We start from the raw sequence: 22,610 nt of genomic DNA on the forward strand, positions 1-22,610 counted from the left end.
GTAGGGTACCAATTTTTTTTGGTTTTGTTTTTGCCCTAAACCATGAATTTAAAAGCCCAATGAAAACATAATAAAGACCCCCACCCCCTCTTTTCAAATGTATTTCATTCCTGGAGATCAACAACGCCAGTTGATAAATCAGTTTCATTTCTGTAATATGTTTAACAATATTAAGTTTACACCTGTTTCTTTTATTTTCACCCTTTTAGAAAGCAATTATGAAGCATTTTATATTGTACCAATGTATATGTGTCTACCTAAATAGTATCTGGTTAGGTAATTTCCACTCATTGCCTCAAATCATTGTGTTGTGTAATCAAATCATTGTGTTGTGAAATAAGTAAGGATATTGAGAAATGATAACTGTTATTACTGAAAATGAAAAAATAAGAAATGAAATTATCAGTCATTATTGAAAATGATAAATAAGAAATAAATTATAAACGAATTTATATTTAATACTTATTCAAATCTATTATTCATTCATGTACAAAATTTAAATCCTGATGTCTCATTTTATCAATGCTAGCTTAATCCCAATAAATACTGACTTCAGAATGCTTTAAGTATTAAATGAGGCATTATTACTAAAGATACATTATATATATATATATATATATATATATATATATATATATATATATATATATATATATACTATACAAATGAAACACCATATATATATATATATATATATATATATATATACTATACTACACAAATGAAACTATATATATATACTATACAAATGAAACACTATAAATAGATATATACACTATACTAAACAAATGAAACTATATATATATATATATATATATATATATATATATATATATATATATACATACACACATACACTATACTAAACAAATGAAACTATATATATATATATATATATATATATATATATATATACTATAAAAATAAAACTATATATATACACTATACTATACAATGAAACACTAATAATGTATACATACAAACACACACACACACACTAATTACTAATGAAACATGAATAAATATATAAACTAATTACTAATGAACACTGTGTATATATCCACATTACTGCAGACTAATAAAGCTTGCATTTCACTTCTTTTCATACAAAACCGCAGTATCAACATTGTACACATAAATGTTTGTCAGGTAAATGACCATGAAATTTTTAAATCCAGTCTTCCCAAAGCCAGAGATAATTAGGTGCAATCAATCTTCCACATATTTTCATTGAGCTGCAATTATCCTCTCAGTACTAGTCACCTTCGCTGATGATATTTTAAGTATGGTCTAATCAGTGAAGTTGGTTCTTACTTGAGGCATGCTCAATTCCATTGTTTTTTTAATTTAGTTACCATCTTTGCACTTTGAATAACTGAAATGCTCGCTAACTGATTTGAATAAGGGGCAACTGGTCATGTGTTTGGTTCACATTGTGAAACTATGACATTATCCAAATTGATCAGGATTTAAGCTGATTTTTATCACTTTTAAGCCAACATGTTTACTACATGATTGTCAGAAAATAACTGAGTGCAAATTTATGGTCAGTATTTTAAGAAAGAGATCCCATACATGTATAATATTAACTGATTAGCTTAGTGTTGTTGGCTGCATTATGCTGAGTCATGTAATTTATCTTCACAGGTGTATGATTTGTGCTCACCCAGACATCAGTATTTCTTTTAACCATTGTTGTCCTCAAAGTATTGTTCAGTGTGCCCTAATTTGAATATCTGTCAAGGCTAATCCATGAAATTCCTACAAACATGCAAACTTTGATTGGCAAACCTATGAAATTAAGTAGCAAAGAAAATGTCTTTTTTTTGTCTTCAAACCCATGAAAACTGAGACCCAAGAAAAAATAAAGGTGCTACAGCATGAATCTGGATTAGCATAAAAAGTACAAAATTCAATGTTTCTAATGTTAACATGCTTTCTGTAAAATCTGGTAAAATTCTATGAATTTCTATTTAAAAATGTCATTTAATATTTTTTTATGTTATTTAAGTGTCCATATTTTAATCTATATCAAAAGTATCTGCAAAATCTATGAAAGCTTTAAAGGTAGCATAGCATGCTCTTCATTAAATTCGGTAAAATGTTTTTCAGTGATTCTTGTTTTGATTAATGGTAACCATTCTGGATGGCAGATAATCACATAAAACATGAACTACTGTTAAAATATGTTAAAAATGTGATTCATTTCTGCTTAGTGGTTCTGTTTAAAGATTATTCTATAGTTAGAAACAAAAGATTACTTTATATTTAGTAATGACAGCCATACTGGATAGCAGAATGATGTCATTTTAGCATGTTTTAAAGGCAGAATGCAGTCTATCAAATTGCTTGATTCCGCAGATAATTTTTTTTATAGACAAAGTTGTTGGAAGGTTATAATAATCATGGTGGACATACTGGACTGTTGATCATCATTATTTTGTTGAACTTGAAATGTTTCCACACCAAGATCTTTTGAAACTGAATTTGATTAAAATGTGTCCAAAGGTTTTCATGAAATTGAAAATAAAAAATGCTGACAGACACATGACACCTGATGCAGGACCATAACAGAAGCTCATCTGATCATATGGCCAGTACAGTTAAAGAAAACTAAATTCCAATCACAGACTGAAATGAAGGTTCATCTGATCATATCGCTAGGTCAGCTAAAGAAAACTAAATTCCTATCACAGACTGAAATGAGGCTGAAAACTATGCTAGACAGAACATATACATGTGTTGTGTACCTTATTTCTTAACAACCCATTCTGCCCAATGACTTGATTGAAAATGTGTTTGCCGACATGTGAGTCAACTGCACTGAGAGGATCGTCCAGCAGATAGATGTCAGCATTGTTGTACACAGCACGGGCCAGGCTAACTCGCTGCTTTTGACCTCCACTCAAGTTGATACCCTAAATAGAAAAAAAAGAATAAGATAATTCAAGGGCTCTGGGTGGTGCTTGGACAGGAGGGTGGTCATAAGTGAACCGTAGGAGTGAGACAAGAGGATTCACTTTCTTCATGGATAAGTGGAAACAGTTTCACATCACAATGACTTTACTCTAATTATTCCTAATAACTTCTGTGGCAAATACAACAGAGAATTGATGGATAATATTTTAATGAACATTAGGATGACTTCAAAATATAAAATTCTTCCAGAGGCCATCAGACTGCAATGGATTCATTCACACAGCAAGGAAACCAGGGATCGTCCTGGGCTTCGCCAATGTCGCAAATTGCAATTTTTTTTCCTTATTGGCGACAAAAATATCCCATCTGGCGATTTTTTTGGCGACAGACTTTTTGGTTATTTAATTTGTACATACAATCATGGATTTTGACTGGATAAATTAAAAGGGAGAATGAAAGGAAGCCACAGACTTGACTAAGCAATGCATTGGAATCAATCTGTTACACAAACGATCCTTTGTTCGTATTGACAACCCCATCTTTAGAGTGCATTGTTACATCATAATCTGCTTATGCTGACATTTGGGCTGAGTACTGTATGCTGTGATACAGTCAATCATGCTACCGAACTATACCTACAACTGACCGACTTCTGAAGACGCGAATAGAACAGATACAATTAATTGAATGGCTAATCGTTCTGTTGTTGTTGTTTTGTTTTTCTTACATATACCAATACAATAGTTTTGCTGAACCTTCATAGAAAACTGATAACCTTTGAAGTACCGACTATTGCGTATAAATACAAAGCAAATGGAAAAAATCTCAATCACAACTATATCTGTCGCCAGTGCAGCATTTTACCCATTGATCTTTTCCTTTTGCCATCAATCCGTGTTATGGCTGCAGAGACTTAAACTCCACAACAAGAAATAGCAAAAAAAAAAAAGTTTTGCATAATTAATAATAATTATTTATTTCTCAAAATACAGGAGTGAAAGAATCCCTAAATTGGGTGTGAATTTATGCTTATATATACGGTCCAATATTGCCAGGTGTTGACTCATGTAAGTTTCATTCGTGGGAATGGAGATCCTAGTTTGCTTGTCGAGAAAATTTATGCAGCATTCAGTGATCATTCTTGGGATTTAGGAAGCAATTCACTTCAAGCTTTGTGAAGCTAGCCATAAGGGGGAGAGGGGGGTGGGGGCTGCTGAGAGACTACTGGTGTCACCTGTCAGCACTGTAGACTGTGAACGTGGATTCAGTAAGATGAACCTCATAAAAACTGACATCAGAAATAAACTCTGCATTTCATCTCTCGAGAATTTAATGAGAATCAGCATGTATAGATATGAAAAATTAGACTTTGAAACTGCATTCAACAAGTTGGCAGCCCTAAAATCGCGACGGATCTTCATATAACACTTTGTAACATTTTGTTAATGCTTATTGTAATTAGAGTATTAACTAACCCATCTTTTGTAATTTTCATTGCCTGTTACATTAATAGACTAAATTAACACTTCAAAAAATGTACACTACTTGTTCTGGCGAAACTTTTTGAAAATTGGCGACAAAATATTGAGGTTGGCGATTTTTTTGGCGACAGCTTTTTAAAAGCCAGGACCATCCCTGGAAACCATCACTGTTATAACCTTCATTAAACTGAGACAATAGTAAGTAAAAAAGACATATTTCAAGAAATTTCTCCATCACTGGGATGACAAAATGTTATCCCACATAGGCTGAGTACAGTGCATGCATCAAGCATCAGATGATCCTGGAACTCCTAAATTTATCTACAGAATTGGATGTTGTCACTTACAATCATCATGTTATGTGGTGTTGTCAGCAGTTATCACACAGTACAGCACAGCAGTTATGACACAAGATCATATGAATATTTTAAAATTTCATGAGAACTGATTGTGTGGAAACTCATTTATTAAATAACCAAAGTTAATGAAAATTTGTTTTGTTATTTGATACTGCTGGGTGTTAATCCACCATATAGCATAATATAGTTATGACACTAATTCAATGAATGTTAATAACATCTCATAACATAAAGGAAGCACAACTGACAGTAACAGCAATAAATTGGTCATGAAAAATGAATGTCATTTTCTCACCAAAACTAAATCTGGGCAAATCCACAAAAGCTATTCATGTGATGAGGCTGTGCTGATATTAATTGGTTCTGCTGAAGCCTCATAGAATATTGAGCATATCGTCCACTTCAGCCAAAATGCTATGGCTTAATGGGTTATATCAACTTTTCCGGCTTTCATCTGAGGAGAAAGATGTCAAACTCTATGGGTTTTCTCTGTACATTTCAATTAGTGCTGGCTGAAGGCTTGAACTTATCACAGTCAAGTCAAAACCCACAACAGATTCTACTTACAAATTATGGTCAGCAATTAGGATTCGATTCAGATCAAAGATAACCTGCAAGTCTGACAGGTCTTTGGCATGGCCCATATCCAATTATCCATGACATGTATCAGAAATCATGTAGTGTTAGACAGTAACAGGAAGTGACCGTATCTTTTGGCAATTGTTTGGATACTTGCAGAAGGGGAAACTTAGTTTCTTTATCACTTTATTAAACTGTCCAAGACAGGCGTCTTGCTGTCCAAAACTGGGCTGTGGTCAAGAATTCTGTTTCTGAATGTGACTAGGCCATCCACCTCTCTTCCTATACTCATCTGCCCATTGTGGCAGACAGTGATGGGGACAAAGAGCTTAAGGAGGGTAAAAAGAGCTTTTGCACTGAAAACTGGAGAAGTTACCTCATCATGCTAAATCAAGGCTGCCAGAAGCCATAACAGTGCTGGACACAGAATCCATTAATAAACTTTGAGGAATGGGAAGTAGACTCCCATGCATGCTCACTGCCCATTGTTCAGCTAAGCAAAAAAGTTGCTAAGGATGCCAAATCAAGCACTGTTGATGCTTGCACCATATTTCACACTAAGATGGATACAAATCAAACATGCAATCTTTGACCTTATAGAACTATGTGTGAGTGTGCTGGGGGCAAGTGGACACAATGTTCTTATCAATGCTTGGAACATCTACAGTTTACATCCAAAAGTTGTATAATGAAAAAGATACTGGTATTAGGATTCTTGGAATTTTCTAAATCCCATATTTTCAGAAAGACAATTGAAAATTTTATTTACTGACCAAAAGTGGAGTTTAAAATAAGGAGTGTTCACCCTCAACATTGATGTCTTCGGCAGCTTTGATCATTTAGGCATGGTGCACAAATGGCAGAAGTAGAACTCTGTAACACGAACAAGATCAGCTAAATATCCTGAACACAGCTTTAAAGCTAAACTCCATCTACTTCATAAACATCAAGGTTTATCCCCATTTTCTTCATACAGCACCACTTCCATGTCTTTCATGTACCATGCATATTAGCATGGAAAAGGCAGTGTCATCCTCACTGGATGTAGCATACTATTTCTCCATTGGATACACTAGCATCAGGTCCACCTGCTGGATTGACAGTGGGTAACAGACAACAGTGTCATCATCACTGGATGTAGCATACTATTTCTCTATTGGATACACTAGCATCAGGTCCACCTGCTGGATTGACAGTGGGTAACAGACAACAGTGTCATCATCACTGGATGTAGCATGCTATTTCTCTATTGGATACACTAGCATCAGGTCCACCTGCTGGATTGAGTGGGTAACAGACAACAGTGTCATCATCACTGGATGTAGCATACTATTTCTCTATTGGATACACTAGCATCAAGTCCACCTGCTGGATTGACAGTGGGTAACAGACAACAGTGTCATCATCACTGGATGTAGCATACTATTTCTCTATTGGATACACTAGCATCAGGTCCACCTGCTGGATTGACAGTGGGTAACAGACAACAGTGTCATCATCACTGGATGTAGCATGCTATTTCTCCATTGGATACACTAGCATCAGGTCCACTTGCTGGATTGACAGTGGGTAACAGACAACAGTGTCATCATCACTGGATGTAGCATGCTATTTCTCCATTGGATACACTAGCATCAGGTCCACTTGCTGGATTGACAGTGGGTAACAGACAAGATATATTTTGCTGGGATTGACAGCTGGAATAGAGACTTGATAGTCAGCTGGATGGTGAAATGGACTAGTTCGACCAGTTCCCGTGCACTTCTATCAATAACAGTAAGTGTAATAGTTGGTAGGTACGTAAATGCCCCAAAAAGGGAAATAACCAGAAAGTTTCAACAAAATTTAACAAGTGAGAAGTTCAACTAGGGTTCAAAATTAAAACATAACAAAATGTTAGTATCAATGATACATGTGTGACTTAGCAGGTCCAAAAATATATCAATGAACATTCACAAATAAGGTTACCAATCCTTTGCTGAAACCTTAAATAATAATACTGACACACATTTTCTTTATCTATGGGTCAAAGCAATTATTATCTCAATTTATATTGAGAGGTGATGTTGTTCAATAGTATCTGTGCCAAAGCAAAGCTCAAACTGGCAAATATCCTGTATATAGGTAGCCAGCTAGTGGAGGTACGATTTTAAGGTGTGTGTGTGTGTGTGATTTGAATTTTTAACGTAGCTTTAACAATTTTTCTGTCATATTGCTACGATGTCTGCAGTGTGCCAGTTTATAGTGATGTCTAGCACTGGGGTATCATGCTGCAGACATGTAGCATGATGTCCACAAAGTCACATTATCCTGACACCAGGCTGACCAGTCCTAACACTAGCTTCTTAATGCTGAGCGCCAAGCAAGGCAGCTGCTAGTACCATTTTTGTAAGTCTTTGGTATGACTCAGTCAGGGATTGAACCCATGACCTCCTGAATCCGAGGCGGATGCTCTTACCACCCGATTTTAAGGAATTTCTTCACTCTGTATGTTACATAGATGGCAAAGATGAAATTCTTGTTTTTCCAGGTAGGCTGGAATGGATTCAAGAGGTAGTGGATCTTATTTCCCAAATAATATTAGTATTCAAAACAAAATTTCAAGACCAAAATCAAGCTAGAGAGTTTCCAGATTTCCAGGCTAGGTAATGGTTTTCTACCATGCAATTGAGTAATCAAGATGATTTTCTAAACTTACTTTTATTATCTCAGTCTGGTTATCTCAATCCAGTCATCTGTCATGGTGCCAACATGCTAGGTACTACTTTTAAGAAGAAAAACCCTTGCTGTCTTCTGCTGTACCTGATAGAACTTCACTCATAAAGTAATGTATGGTCTCTCCAACTATGATAACACACTGTACAAAACATTTTGAGAGAGAGACACACAAACACACATGAAGTCAAGCTATTTGGTAGAGATCCAGACACACAGGCAATACACATCACTGGCTAAAAAATCCAAACTCTCTCAAGAGCTACCACAAAGATAGCAACAACCAGAAAAGTGTCATGTCAAACTGGTTTCTTTAAACTTTGTCAAACACCCCCAATCTATCTCAGCTGAATCAAACATAATAATGTGATAGGAAATGAAAACTCTGGACTTAACAATCAGAGTAGTTCATTCATTAGTCTACATGCTATCCCATAAGATTTCCACGTAATGTATCATTTCACTAGTAACAGCAACATTTGCCATATTTCCAAGACAGAAAATATAAATTTCCAAGAAAGTCATGAGTCAGAAATCTCCTCAGACACTTCATCAGAACTGTACCCGTTATTGTACTGCACAGAAGTGTACCAATGCCAACCATAGAACATTTTCTAAATTAGAGCTGATGAAAGTTATAAGTTAACAGCATAAAAGATATTTATTACTTATTGTTATTCTCATATAACATCCGTCAATTAATTATGATAATAATATCAAATGTTTTTATTTTTCTATTTTCTCATGCATAGAACTTGTGTACTTAGAGTTGACAGGTCGCCTCAATACCCTCATTAACATATATTAATGTGCGGTATTTACAAACAATAGCAGGTTGCTCCAGATGCTCATTATGCAATACTTCCAACACAAAACAATTATAACTTTTTTTTGTAGAGTGGAAAATATAGCTAGATTCTACTTAGATAATTATTCTGATTTTTATAAAAGAGTACAAAACCCAATGATAGAGAGACCTGATTAATACTATATGTGTTGAATCTCATAATTATATTGTCACAATGCAGAGTCATTTTAAATTAATTGTAAAAAAATTGGGTGAGAAAAAAGATATATGTTAGTGTTTGTACCAAGACATGGATATTGCAGTTGCAGAGCCTTGTGGGGAGACAAATAATGTAATAATGTAACCCCATGACTGATTTCCTTGTTTTGGTGCAAAACCCCAACATCATAGAATCTATTAGTCTTCAGGATGGCATTTTAAAGTGATGTTGCCAAGTTGTTACCAGTGTTATAAAATAAATGTCAATGGTATCTCACCTTTTCACCTATTTCAGTCATGTCCCCTGCAGGCAGTATGTCAAGGTCAGGCAACAAAGCACAGGCCTCCAGTACCTCTTGATAATTGTGCTCCTCGTTGGGTTTGAAGAACAGAATGTTGTCCTTCAGTGAAGCATTCTGAATCCATGCTTGTTGGGACACGTATGCAATAGATCCCTTGGAAAGGATGGAAACACATAATATATTGTGAAGACAAATGTAAGAAACAGGAATCTAAGGCAAATGTAAGAAACAGGAATCTAAGGCAAATGTGCAATCTAAGCAAATCGGCATGTCTTAACTATTACATTCATTATTATTAAGAACCTCTTGTCCTCTGATTTCTATCAGCCCTAACAAAGAGGCTCAGTTAAAATTGCTATGACTGACAACAGTGTAAAATATAGCTTACCTTTGTATACACTTTTCCAGACAATTTTTCCATCTCTCCCACGAACGCAGAAATAAGTGAAGACTTCCCTGATCCCACCTGACCTACAACTGCCACCAGCTTACCTTCAGGAATCTCAAGGGTAATGCTGCAAAAAGCAGGAGTACATCAAGGCATAGCTAGCACAATGACTCTTAGTGACAATAAAGCAAGAATATATGAATGATCAGGACCTCGACAGCACAGTCACTGCTAGTGACAATAAAGTAGGAATATATGATCAGGGCCTAGACAGCACAGTCACTGCTAGTGACAATAAAGTAGGAATATATGATCAGGGCCTAGACAGCACTGCTAGTGACAATAAAGCAGGAGTACATAATCAAGGCATAGGTAGCACAATGACTCTTGGTGACAATAAAGTAGGAATATATGATAGGGCCGAGACAGCACAGTCATTGCTAGTGACAATAAAGCAGGAGTACATCGTCAAGGCATAGGTAGCACAATGACTCTTAGTGACAATAAAGTAGGAATATATGATCAGGACCTCGACAGCACAGTCACTGCTAGTGACAATAAAGTAGGAATATATGATCAGGACCTCGACAGCACAGTCACTGCTAGTGACAATAAAGCAGGAATATGTGATCAGGGTCTAGACAGCACAGTCACTGCTAGTGACAATAAAGCAGGAATATGTGATCAGGGCCTAGACAGCACAGTCACTGCTAGTGACAATAAAGCAGGAATATGTGATCAGGGCCTAGACAGCACAGTCACTGCTAGTGACAATAAAGCAGGAATATGTGATCAGGGCCTAGACAGCACAGTCACTGCTAGTAACAGTAAAGTAGGAATATATGATCAGGGCATAGACAGCACAGTCACTGCTAGTAATAATAAAGTAGGAAAACATGATTATTAGTGACAACAAATATATTCTCAATAGGAAATTTAAAAAAATCACACAATGATTTGAGCTAACTGACATTAATAGGAACATGGCCACTATACCTCCACTTTAATTACTAAGAAATAAAGATTGACAATTTGACCACTGACTACTTCTTGCTCACTATTTAACATAATCTCTGTATCTCTTTTTTAAGACTTGTTCTTGCATGAGACCAGTTACTACTGGTGATGCAAAATGTACAAATCTATGTAGTTTATGCTATTTTTTTTTCATGTCCAGAGAGTCAATTTAACTGATGAAGTGGATGTCAATGTGCATGTTTGAAGATAAAAAAAAGTACCCTGAAGAAAAAAAATGCAGTTTTACACATTAATAGATGAAGATACACTTTGGGCACTTAGAAGAATGATATATTTTCAGTATACAGAAATAACAAATGATGTAATATCAATTAGTACTGATCATGGGGCATTGCTCCATTTTAGGTTCATGTGTTTTTAAGTCAAGGATGTAAGTTTTAAAACCTAACCTGTAATGTGGTTGTGGAGTGCTTAAACAACTAGGAAAACAAACTGAGCATAGAAGCTTAGTTGATAACACCTCTATTAACTGTTGGACAAAGAAACTGTGAATTAGATCTAGTTACCTTTGAATTAAGATTAGTTGGCAATATCCATATTGTCTGACAAAGAAACAATCTGAAAACTTGACCTGGTGAAAAATTGAATTTTATTTTGTTACAGCATTTATTTGACAGATTAATTGATAAACAAATCAAAGACAATTTAATATAATGATGTTTGAAAGCTCCTATTACCAGTCACTGGTTACAGACTTTAGGATCTTTCATTCCAAGTTTGATCAAATCAGATGAGACATAAAGGCTTCAGAGTGGTAAAAAGCCCAGCCAATCAAGTGCAAGATCACCTCATTAATATATTTGGATCTTGCTCATCAATGAACCTGTCAGAGGTCATAAAATAAGAAAAGATTCCAACTGTAATCACAATCTAGATGAGAAAAATTGCTTCCAAATGATGACAAGCTCAGCCAATCAGATGCAAGATCACCTAATTAATATGCAGATTTATTTCATACTCCAACTCTTCCAAGATGATGATGATATAAAGTTAAATTATAAACTATTATCAAAATCAAATCAAATCCATGACTTCCAGATTGGCAACAAGCAACTATTAATGAACAGAGATTATGGACAGACCCATAATGGACTTAGTACCATTCCAACAGCTAGCTAAACCTTAAGGCCAGATAATTAACAAATCTGGAACTACAAATGAGTCAAATTCTGAAAAAGTGTCTCATCCAAGTCAAAATCAAATCACTTCTAGTATAACATACTTGTTCAGTTGGTAGAGTGTCGGACTTGTAATCCAAGGGTTGCAGGTTTAAAAATCAACTAAGCCAGCACAGACCTGCTGCTGTGGTGAGCCCTTTGGAAAGGCATTTGGCTCCCATTTTACTGGACAAGATATAGCCCATAATGAATTAAAAAAATAACATTAAAACCAACAAAAACAAACACACAACTTATTTTAACATAATGTATGGATGTAATACTATACTTTAATGTGTCTGGAAAAGGCCAATTTGTCATCTTACTGAAATTAATGGTGACCTAATGTTCTGTGTAAATTAATTTAATAGTCCTCTACCTGAAATCGACTTACTTTTTAAGCTGTGGTTGAAGGTCTTTATCCCACCTGAAAGTTCCATTCTCAACTTTGATGGCACTTTCTGAAAATGGATTAAACTTCATAACTAATGTGTTGAGATACTAATTCAATGCTCCAATGGTAACAACTGCTGTTTTACAGTTGTTAACTTCTGAAATGGGGATAATCATAACAGATATGTTACTGTAACAGTCCACTGTACATTTGTTATTGTGTTACAGAAGTAGTTGGCTGCAAACTAAGGCAACATTATAATTGTTGTGTGACAGTGGTAGTCCATTACTATCATGGGCAACATCAAAATTGTTGTATTATAGTACCGTAGTAGATGACTGCAATCAAGGGCAACATTATATATGTTGTCAGGGCTCGAAATTAATGCTAATCTACTATCCCACAGTTAGTGATTTTGCTGATAGATCACTAAAACCCAGCCATCAACAATCAACTGATCCGGAGCAAAGAAATATTGCCAGTCACTAAAATAACAGTTAAGAATGGTCTTGTGTTGTTTGTATCCAATAAATTGTGTCAGCATTCCCATTTAAGATAAATTAATCTGTTTAATGTGTATTTTAAGTACTTACAAGTATTCTGAATTTAATAAATTACAATTAATTAATTATCACAGTGTCTTAAGGAGAAAAATAATACTCCTTTCAAAAGAAGTCAAGATATGAATGTTATTTCAATTCATAATCTTGCAAAAAGTTGGAGGAAAATGAGATGATAGCTAAAATGGAATATGAACCTTAAAGAGGTAGGTGCTACAAACAACTACAACATGTTCAACAAATGACATGACTTGAAAGTAAATCAATTTTAACATGCTTTTACCTGAAACCTCCAAGTGAGTGACATTGTCAGGGTAAAGGTCATCATGGCTCAGGAACTTCCCTATCCTCTTTATTGACACCTGACACTGAAAACATGTAGGCAACATACTGTTAATTAAATGAATACTTCAGTATCAGACATTTGTGTGGGGAACCAATTTAAATGTTTTCAGCATTGCCCTGAACCATGATTTTAAAGACCCAATGAAAAATCAGCCATATAAGATGACAATCCTTGCCCTTATCTTACTGTGTTTTGTTTCTAGAGATTAATAAACCTACTAGTATTTGACAAATTAATGTCAATACTTTAATGTGGTAATGAAATATGAGCTTTTGTGTTTTTGTAACCTTTTGAAATAAAGAATTATAAATCATTTTCTATTGTTTTCAAAGCACTCGTTATCTTGTAGCTGTAATTCCACTCACTACCTTAACTGACATGTGAGACAAGTAAGGATAGAGAGAAATGAGAAAATGCATAAGCTATCAACACTAGTAATACTTAAAATTAAACAATAATAATAAAAGATACTAGTATATGAAAACTATATTATTCAAACTGAACCATCAACTGAATACAACTGTTGCAGAAAGTTTTTGAATCCTCACATAAGCAAATTTAATTTTATCTATACATTTTTAATCCAAAAGAACAGCAAGCCTGTAAAATACTATTGCTTGAAGCTTTATTATTAAAACACTATGTATAGACATTAATTACTGCCGAGTATTAAAACTCACACTTCACTGATTTTTAGACAAAGCCACTGTATCAACATTGTGTAAATCAAGTCACATGGTACACACAAAAGCCTGTCAGGTAAATAATGCCAAAATTGCAGAATTAAGCAAGTCAAGCTTTCTCAAAGCCACTGATACTTAGATGTGATCTTTCACTCGCTGTTGCATGAGCTACAACTATACGTTTGTGAAAAACTGCTTGATTAATGAGGTTGCAAGTAACATCTTTTTTTCCATAACGGACTCCAAGACTTGGTTAGCATACCTGTTGCAGAAGTGTTATTTTATTTTTTCTATGTACTCTATATTTATTGTCAAATCTTGTGGTTTAAGTTGATCTGTGAATGAGGCGGGCACAAATAAAAGAGTGATTCCACTGTCTTTCAGTTTAGTAAGCATCAACTTCCTTTGATGCTGAGATGAAAACATGTCTGATCTTGAGAGGCATTTTATTTGTGCTCAGAGGCAGAATTGTCTTAATGTTGTTAGATGTGTTGGCTTCCATCTATGTTATACACTCTGTAGGTACTGAACTTGACTGTCAGGCATTTTATTTGTGCTTAGAGGTAGAATTGTCTTAATGATGTTAGACGTGTTGGCTTCCATCTATGTTATACACTCTGTAGGTACTGAACTTGACTGTCAGGCATTTTATTTGTGCTTAGAGGTAGAATTGTCTTAATGATGTTAGATGTGTTGGCTTCCATCTATGTTATACACTCTGTAGGTACTGAACTTGACTGTCAGGCATTGTATTTGTGCTCAGAGGTAGAATTGTCTTAATGTTGTTAGATGTGTTGGCTTCCATCTATGTTATACACTCTGTAGGTACTGAACTTGACTGTCAGGCATTTTATTTGTGCTTAGAGGTAGAATTGTCTTAATGATGTTAGATGTGTTGGCTTCCATCTATGTTATACACTCTGTAAGTACTGAACTTGACTGTCAGGCATTTTATTTGTGCTTAAAGGTAGAACTGTCTTAATGATGTTAGATGTGTTGGCTTCCATCTATGTTATACACTATGTAGGTACTGAACATGACTGTCAGGCATTTTATTTGTGCTCAGAGGTAGAATTGTCTTAATGTTGTTAGATGTGTTGGCTTCCATCTATAAGTCAAATCAAACTGAAAACAACAAAGCTTATTATCTGACATAGCATAATGCATGTGCAGATCAGGGTCTGTTATCTGTTTTACTGAATACTCCTATCAAACTGCACAGACTCAGATCTGCCTGCACATTATGTTACAGTAGATCAGGATCTTTGTTGTGTGCAGTTCGACTTGACTTATAAGCAAGCATAAACAATATATAGTCTTATACATTTACCACCAAATAAACAATATACAGTCTTATACATTTAGCACCAAATAAACAATATACAGTCTATACATTTAGCACCAAATAAACAATATACAGTCTTATACATTTACCACCAAATAAACAATATGCAGTCTTATACATTTACCACTAAATAAACAATATATAGTCTTATACATTTACCACTAAATAAACAATATGCAGTCTTATACATTTACCACCAAATAAACAATATGCAGTCTTATACATTTACCACCAAAAAGGGGCACAAATCTGAAAAATAATGCTTGGGTGTGTATGTTGAGTCCATGATCAAAATATTACTATAAAACGTGACTTGACACTGGGTCAAAAGGTTAGGAGCACATCTGCCATCTTTAAAAATGTCTGTGGAAAGGGGAAGGAAGTAGTAGTATATGTAAGAATTTTACGATGGATTGACAAACCTAAAACTTCAGGTGTCTGCCTTTGCCATATTCATGGCAGCAACATGAACACTGTCTGTCTTATGATTGTTCTGTGAGGTCATTTTTCTTTAACTGATATCTGAAAATTCAGCTTTCATACTGACTAGCTGCTGAGTCTCACCTATATAAGTATTACATGACTATTTGTTAATCATGTGACTAACAGACCTTGTCTAATGTCGGATCTATCTTGTCTTGGTCTAGATGTCTCAGGTCATCACATGACAGGTGATATTCAAACCGATATGGTGTACTTTAATATTATTATAACGTTAAACTCTAATTTAATATGTAAAGCACATATATGATGATGATATGGTACATGGCATAAAATAATTACTTTTACAAAATTCTTGGACAACTAATGGGAAAGAATATAATCAATGAAGGGCCTGACAATGAGATAATGAAACTGCAGACTTTTGGTTATCATCATTTATTTTCTGTTAGGCTCTAGCAATAATGTTATCCATAAACTGAGATGTCCTCAACATGTCTCCATGCCAACCAGAGGATAGGTTCTACTTATCTCACCTGTACAGTGATTGACATTGCTGTCTCTCACTCAAGTAACATAAATCTTGTTGATCTGCAACCCTAGGTCTAACTTTTCCTGTCTTGATCTGGTAGTCTTGTATCAGATGATCATTAAATAGTTTCACAATATCAGAATCTAGCATGATGCACTTCAATAATTTTAGATGCTGAAATCAGCATTTTCAAGTAATTTACAAGCTGAATAAATATTTATTCTGTTTGTTTCAAAAATAAATTGGTAGAAAAATAATTAACGTCAGTGAGAATCTTAGAAAAGATTAATAATGCCACCCACCCCAAACCAGAATTATTTTATCTTGGTATGAACCCCATCATTGATTCTATTTATATTAACTGTGCAATGTACAAAATATCTTTATCTCACCTGCACAATGTACGAAAGCATCTGAGGCAGCAGATTGATGGGGAATCTCAGAATGTTGAAGAGAGACAGTGAGACAAATGCTTTCTGCGCATCTAGGTAATGTGACTCCGAGGAAAGGATATATGTAGTGAATGTTGCCAGGGTAACCTGTAACAAATCAAAGATTCAGTAAAAAACCATATCTTGCTGAGGAACTATGACATCATGCACACTCTCTTAAGGCAAGACTCATACAAACAAGAGGGCAAAGTGGGCCTGAAATCACTCATCTGACTAATACTGACCTAACAGCCCAATGTATGAACATTTAACAAAGTAACTGGTGATAATAGAATGGATTCTGTCAAATATAGTAAAATTCTGTGCAGTATCTTTTGGAAAGGAGAAAGGAGTTTAATGGTTTTTCTACATTAAGTAAAAGGGCCCAAATTTGATGGTAGACTGGCATCAAATCTAAATAATAATCTCAACTGTGAAATTCTGATACAATTGGCTAATTCTGTTGAAAGATTTTTGAAAGGAAACACCTTTAAAGATTTCTTGCTTTAGTAATAGAGGTAATATTTGATGGTAGACTAATATCATTGGTATAAATCTGAAAATCTGGAACCTTTATGTTACCTTTGGTAGAATTCTAGTTAGCAGTTTTGGAGAAGAAATCATTTTTAAAAAATTTAGTCTAAGTTGCAGTGGTTATCATTTAAATAAATCAGAAAAATCTCCATACCAGGACGTGTTTTGCTAAACTTGGCTGAAATTGGTCCAGATGAAGAGACAATAGAAAACACACCCTGATGCAGAGGGTACTGTAAGCTTATTTGGCACATTTGTATCTCTCCAAAACAACCCAAAGTACTATTTATTTTTTGCTTTAAACTTAAATTTAAATGCATTGTAAAAAGTTACACTGAAGATGGTTACAAAATCTGCTGCACAGCCTTAAAATGACATTTGTTATGATATCATGTATTACCTTAGTGTACCATAACACTAGAAAAGTAGGAGAAACTGGAAAATGTAAAGTCATGCAATTTCAGTTTGGTCTTCTCTTTGAATAATTAAAAATAAATTTTTCATCAGAGCAATAACTGTCACAGAAAACTATCAAGTCAAAAAAAGGTAAGGACACATAAAAAAATCACAAGACATTTGTGATGAACCATTAACTGACCATAGAGACTTTTTTGTGATTTGTAATGAGCCATTAACTGACCATAGAGACTTTTGTGATTTGTAATAAGCCATTAACTGACCATAGAGACTTTTTTGTGATTTGTAATAAGCCATTATTGACTACAGAGACTATTTTGTGGTTTGTAATGAGCCATTAACTGACCATAGAGACTTTTGTGATTTGTAATAAGCCATTATTGACTACATGTACAGAGACTGTTTTGTGATTTGTAATAAGCCATTAACTGACCATAGAGATCTTTTTGTAATTTGTAATGAGCCATTAACTGACAATAGAGACTTTTGTGATTTGTGATGAGCCATTAACTGACCACAGAGACTGTTATGGAATTCTGATACAGTATCAAAAAACAATTCACACATAATGTTGCTCTCATAACAGCAATGTATGATATCACTCATCACTGAAAATTCATCAAAAATTGGCTGAGGTTGAAAATCATGGAGTCCTCTTATTAAATACACAAAGAAAAAGGTATGTTTGTTGGTTACTTTTTTCAACATGGCAATTATTTTGAGCATATTGGTCTTCTGTAACAGAAAGCCCATATGACTGATTTATGACTGGTCATAAATCACTAATTTATGTTTACCAAAAGTCTTGAATAATTTAATTTTTCCTCAAAGTATTGTTAATGCACTAATTTTAAAAGCATTTTTCTTTTATTCACTGAATGAAAGAAAGAAGTTGTAAATTATGTTATTTTAATTCTGATCTCTCCCAGTGTTCATAACACTGTAATATACCTAAGGATTGATCACATCATTTTATACGCAATCTCTCCAAGTGTTCATAACACTATAATATACCTAAGGAATGATCACATCATTTCATGCCAAATCTCTCCAAGTGTTCATAACACTATAATATACCTAAGGAATGATCAATCATTTCATGCCAAATCTCTCCAAGTGTTCATAACACTATAATATACCTAAGAAAGAAAGATCACATCATTTTATGCCGAATATCTCCAAGTGTTCATAACACAATAATATACCTAAGTAAGAAAGATCACATCATTTTATGCCCAATCTCTCCAAGTGTTCATACCACTATAATATACCTAAGTAAGAAAGATCACATCATTTCATGCCCAATCTCTCCAAGTGTTCATAACACTATAATATACCTAAGTAAGAAAGATCACATCATTTCATGCCAAATCTCTCCAAGTGTTCATAACACTATAATATACCTAAGGAATGATCACATCATTTCATGCCAAATCTCTCCAAGTGTTCATAACACTATAATATACCTAAGGAATGATCACATCATTTCATGCCAAATCTCTCCAAGTGTTCATAACACTATAATATACCTAAGAAAGAAAGATCACATCATTTTATGCCGAATATCTCCAAATGTTCATAACACTATAATATACCTAAGTAAGAAAGATCACATCATTTCATGCCCAATCTCTCCAAGTGTTCATAACACTATAATATACCTAAGTAAGAAAGATCACATCATTTCATGCCAAATCTCTCCAAGTGTTCATAACACTATAATATACCTAAGGAATGATCACATAATTTCATGCCAAATCTCTCCAAGTGTCCATAACACTATAATATACCTAAGTAAGAAAGATCCCATCATTTTATGCCCAATCTTTCCAAGTGTCCATAACACTATAATATACCTAAGTAAGAATGATCACATCATTTCAAGCCCAATATCTAAAAGTGTTCATAACACTATAATATACCTAAGTAAGAAAGATCACATCATTTTATGCCCAATCTCTCCAAGTGTCCATAACACTATAATATACCTAAGTAAGAAAGATCCCATCATTTTATGCCCAATCTTTCCAAGTGTCCATAACACTATAATATACCTAAGTAAGAATGATCACATCATTTCAAGCCCAATATCTAAAAGTGTTCATAACACTATAATATACCTAAGTAAGAAAGATCACATCATTTTATGCCCAATCTCTCCAAGTGTCCATAACACTATAATATACCTAAGTAAGAAAGATCCCATCATTTTATGCCCAATCTTTCCAAGTGTCCATAACACTATAATATACCTAAGTAAGAATGATCACATCATTTCAAGCCCAATATCTAAAAGTGTTCATAACACTATAATATACCTAAGTAAGAAAGATCACATCATTTTATGCCCAATCTCTCCAAGTGTCCATAACACTATAATATACCTAAGTAAGAAAGATCACATCATTTTATGCCCAATCTCTCCAAGTGTCCATAACACTGTAATATACCTAAGTAAGAAATGAATGGAGGTATGTGATATCACTTGACCTTGCGTCAGTTTCAGGCCACATTTCCATGAAAAAATCTGAAATTATTCTTTATCAAATTTAGATTTTTAGATATCCTTCTTTTTATCTAATTGGGAAAAAGAATAATTTCTGAAATTATCAAAGACTGGATTGCTGTCAAAATATCTTGAATTGTTCCAAAAAGATTAACAATTTTCCTCAAATTTCATAAAATGTGCAAACAGTACAATTTTATACAAGTTGTACAAGCTTTAATGACACATTAATTTCAAACCCACCAAAAATGGAGCAGTTGTCCAGAAAATGGAGGTAATGGCACCCAGATAAGCTGTCTTTTTCAAGTTGGCCAATTCTTGTGCTCGAATTTCCAAGACCTTCTTTTGAAAGGATAGTTCCCAGGCATACAGTTTTAGCACCTGAAAAAGAAGGTAATACAAAATTACAAAACAAACTATAACAAGAGGCCCAAGTAAGCATGAAATCACTCACCTGGACATGAGCCATATGTAACTGCCTAACGATTCTCAATACCATGGCAATCTCCATTATATCTGGTTGCTAGGGCAATCACCATTATATCTGTTTGTTTGGGCAATCTCCATTTTATCTGGCTGTAAGGGCAATAACCATTATATCAGGTTGTTAGGACAATACCCATTATATCTGGTTACCAAGCAATTCCCATTATATCTGGTTGTTAGGGCAATAACCATTATATCAGGTTGCTAGGGCAGTCCCCATTATATCTGGTTGCTAGGGCAATAACCATTATATTGGGTTGCTAGGGCAATCCTCATTATATCTGGCTGTTAGGGCAATCCCCATTATATCTGGTTGCTAGGGCAGTCCCCATTATATCAGGTAGCTAGGGCAATCTCCATTATATCTGGTTGTTAGGGCAATTCCCATTATATCTGATTACCAGGGAATGCCCACTGTATCTGGTTGCTAGGGCAATCTCCATGATATCTAGTTACCAGGCAATCCCCATTATATCTGGTTAAAACAGGTAAAGTATTTCCCTTTCTAACTTTGTGTTTACTGGATTAATTTAAAAGGTTTATCCATATTTTTTTTGCAATAACAGTGTTATTTGATGGCAAAATGATTTGGAGAAAAGTGAAAGTTTTTCATGTCTCATCACTGATAAACTTGGTCTTTAGTGGTCAAGGTTTTCATGTCTCAACACCAATAAACTTGGTCTTTAGTGGTCAAGGTTTTCATGTCTCAACACCAATAAACTTGGTCTTTAGTGGTCAAGGTTTTTGTTAAGAAGCTGCATAAAAATTTATATGTAAGTAAGGGTAGCCACATTTGTAGGTGTGTTGACATTACTCGCAACACCAGGAAAAAGTGGACACTACATTGCTATCTACCTAAAAACAGCAAATTTAAAGACCAAGAAATCTGGATTTACTAAGTATAATGATTTCTGGCATTTAAAGCTTTGTATGTTGATTAACAATGGCAGCCATACTAGATGGTGGATCAGTCTCATTTCTACTAACCTGAAATACCCTCCTGTCATGATGCTTTCCTTGAAATCTGGGGGACTTGTGTTATCTGGTTTTTGAAAGGATGTTAAGGTTTTATACATTAACTAGCAAAATCATACTGAATTGTGGATTGGCATCATTTATAAAATACTGTGAGGCCTACCTGTCATGATGATTTCTGTCAAACTCTGTTAAACAGCTGCTGAAGAAAAGTCAGCTACATTTTTTCTTTTTAGTCATGGTGGACATTTTTGAAGATAGATTGTTGATATTTGTATAAAATTTTAAAGGTCATTATGTTACAATGTTTTCTTTTATATTTTGGTCAAATTCTGGTGGCATTCTTGACAAGAAGTCATTTTGATGGTTTTCTTTTTAGTAATGGGGTGACTATAATTGATGGCGGATTGGCATTAACGGCAAAAAAATTTAAATGCCAGAATGCTGACTGTCAAATTTGCAAGTTTTTTAAAAGAAGTGATACCCATATTTGATGGCAGATTGGCATCATTTGCACAGATATGAATTTTATGCCTAGATGATTTTTGTAAATGCTCAAATTCTGTTCAGCACTTTAAGAGAAAAAGTTGTTTAAAAATGCTAACGTTTCCAGCAGTTTTTGTTGTTGTGGGTTTAATGCCATTTTTCAGCATATGATGCATACATATGGTGACCAGTATAACTGGTGGAAGCAGAATTTGGTCAAAGGTTGTTTTATAGTCAGTGATGTCCAAATTCAAATAAAAATTAGTATCATTTGTATAAAAATAAAATGCCTTGATGCCTGTAAAGTCTGTCAAAGTTAGTTGAAGTGCTTTAAGCAATTTTTAAGAATGTGTAAAAAGTATATATATAAATATATATATATATATATATATATATATATATATATATATATATATATATATATATATATATATATATTTATTATTTGTACATTGACACTGGATATATTTCATTATGTATTACCAAAAACATGGTGTTTTAACAAGTGGCAAAGCCATTAGTTACAATGT

At 34.2% G+C, this 22,610-nt stretch overlaps 1 protein-coding gene across 1 annotated transcript in view; it reads right to left on the reverse strand.

Annotated features, from left to right (window-relative positions):
* Nucleotides 1-22,610, reverse strand: part of LOC149796006 (ATP-binding cassette sub-family C member 1-like) — a 128,228-nt gene that overhangs the window by 63,773 nt on the left and 41,845 nt on the right. Inside the window, exons 12-18 of the mRNA XM_089965928.1 lie at nucleotides 20,377-20,514; nucleotides 16,638-16,784; nucleotides 13,182-13,266; nucleotides 12,339-12,405; nucleotides 9,750-9,876; nucleotides 9,338-9,514; nucleotides 2,751-2,918 (exon numbers count right to left, since the gene is read on the reverse strand). Of these exons, the coding sequence (XP_089822054.1) occupies nucleotides 2,751-2,918; nucleotides 9,338-9,514; nucleotides 9,750-9,876; nucleotides 12,339-12,405; nucleotides 13,182-13,266; nucleotides 16,638-16,784; nucleotides 20,377-20,514 (909 nt within the window). The remainder of the gene's footprint in view (nucleotides 1-2,750; nucleotides 2,919-9,337; nucleotides 9,515-9,749; nucleotides 9,877-12,338; nucleotides 12,406-13,181; nucleotides 13,267-16,637; nucleotides 16,785-20,376; nucleotides 20,515-22,610) is intronic.

This window comes from Sinohyriopsis cumingii, chromosome 7 (assembly GCF_028554795.1).
Source record: "Sinohyriopsis cumingii isolate HCF-2022 chromosome 7, ASM2855479v2, whole genome shotgun sequence".
In the NCBI taxonomy this organism is placed as follows: Eukaryota; Metazoa; Mollusca; class Bivalvia; order Unionida; family Unionidae; genus Sinohyriopsis; species Sinohyriopsis cumingii.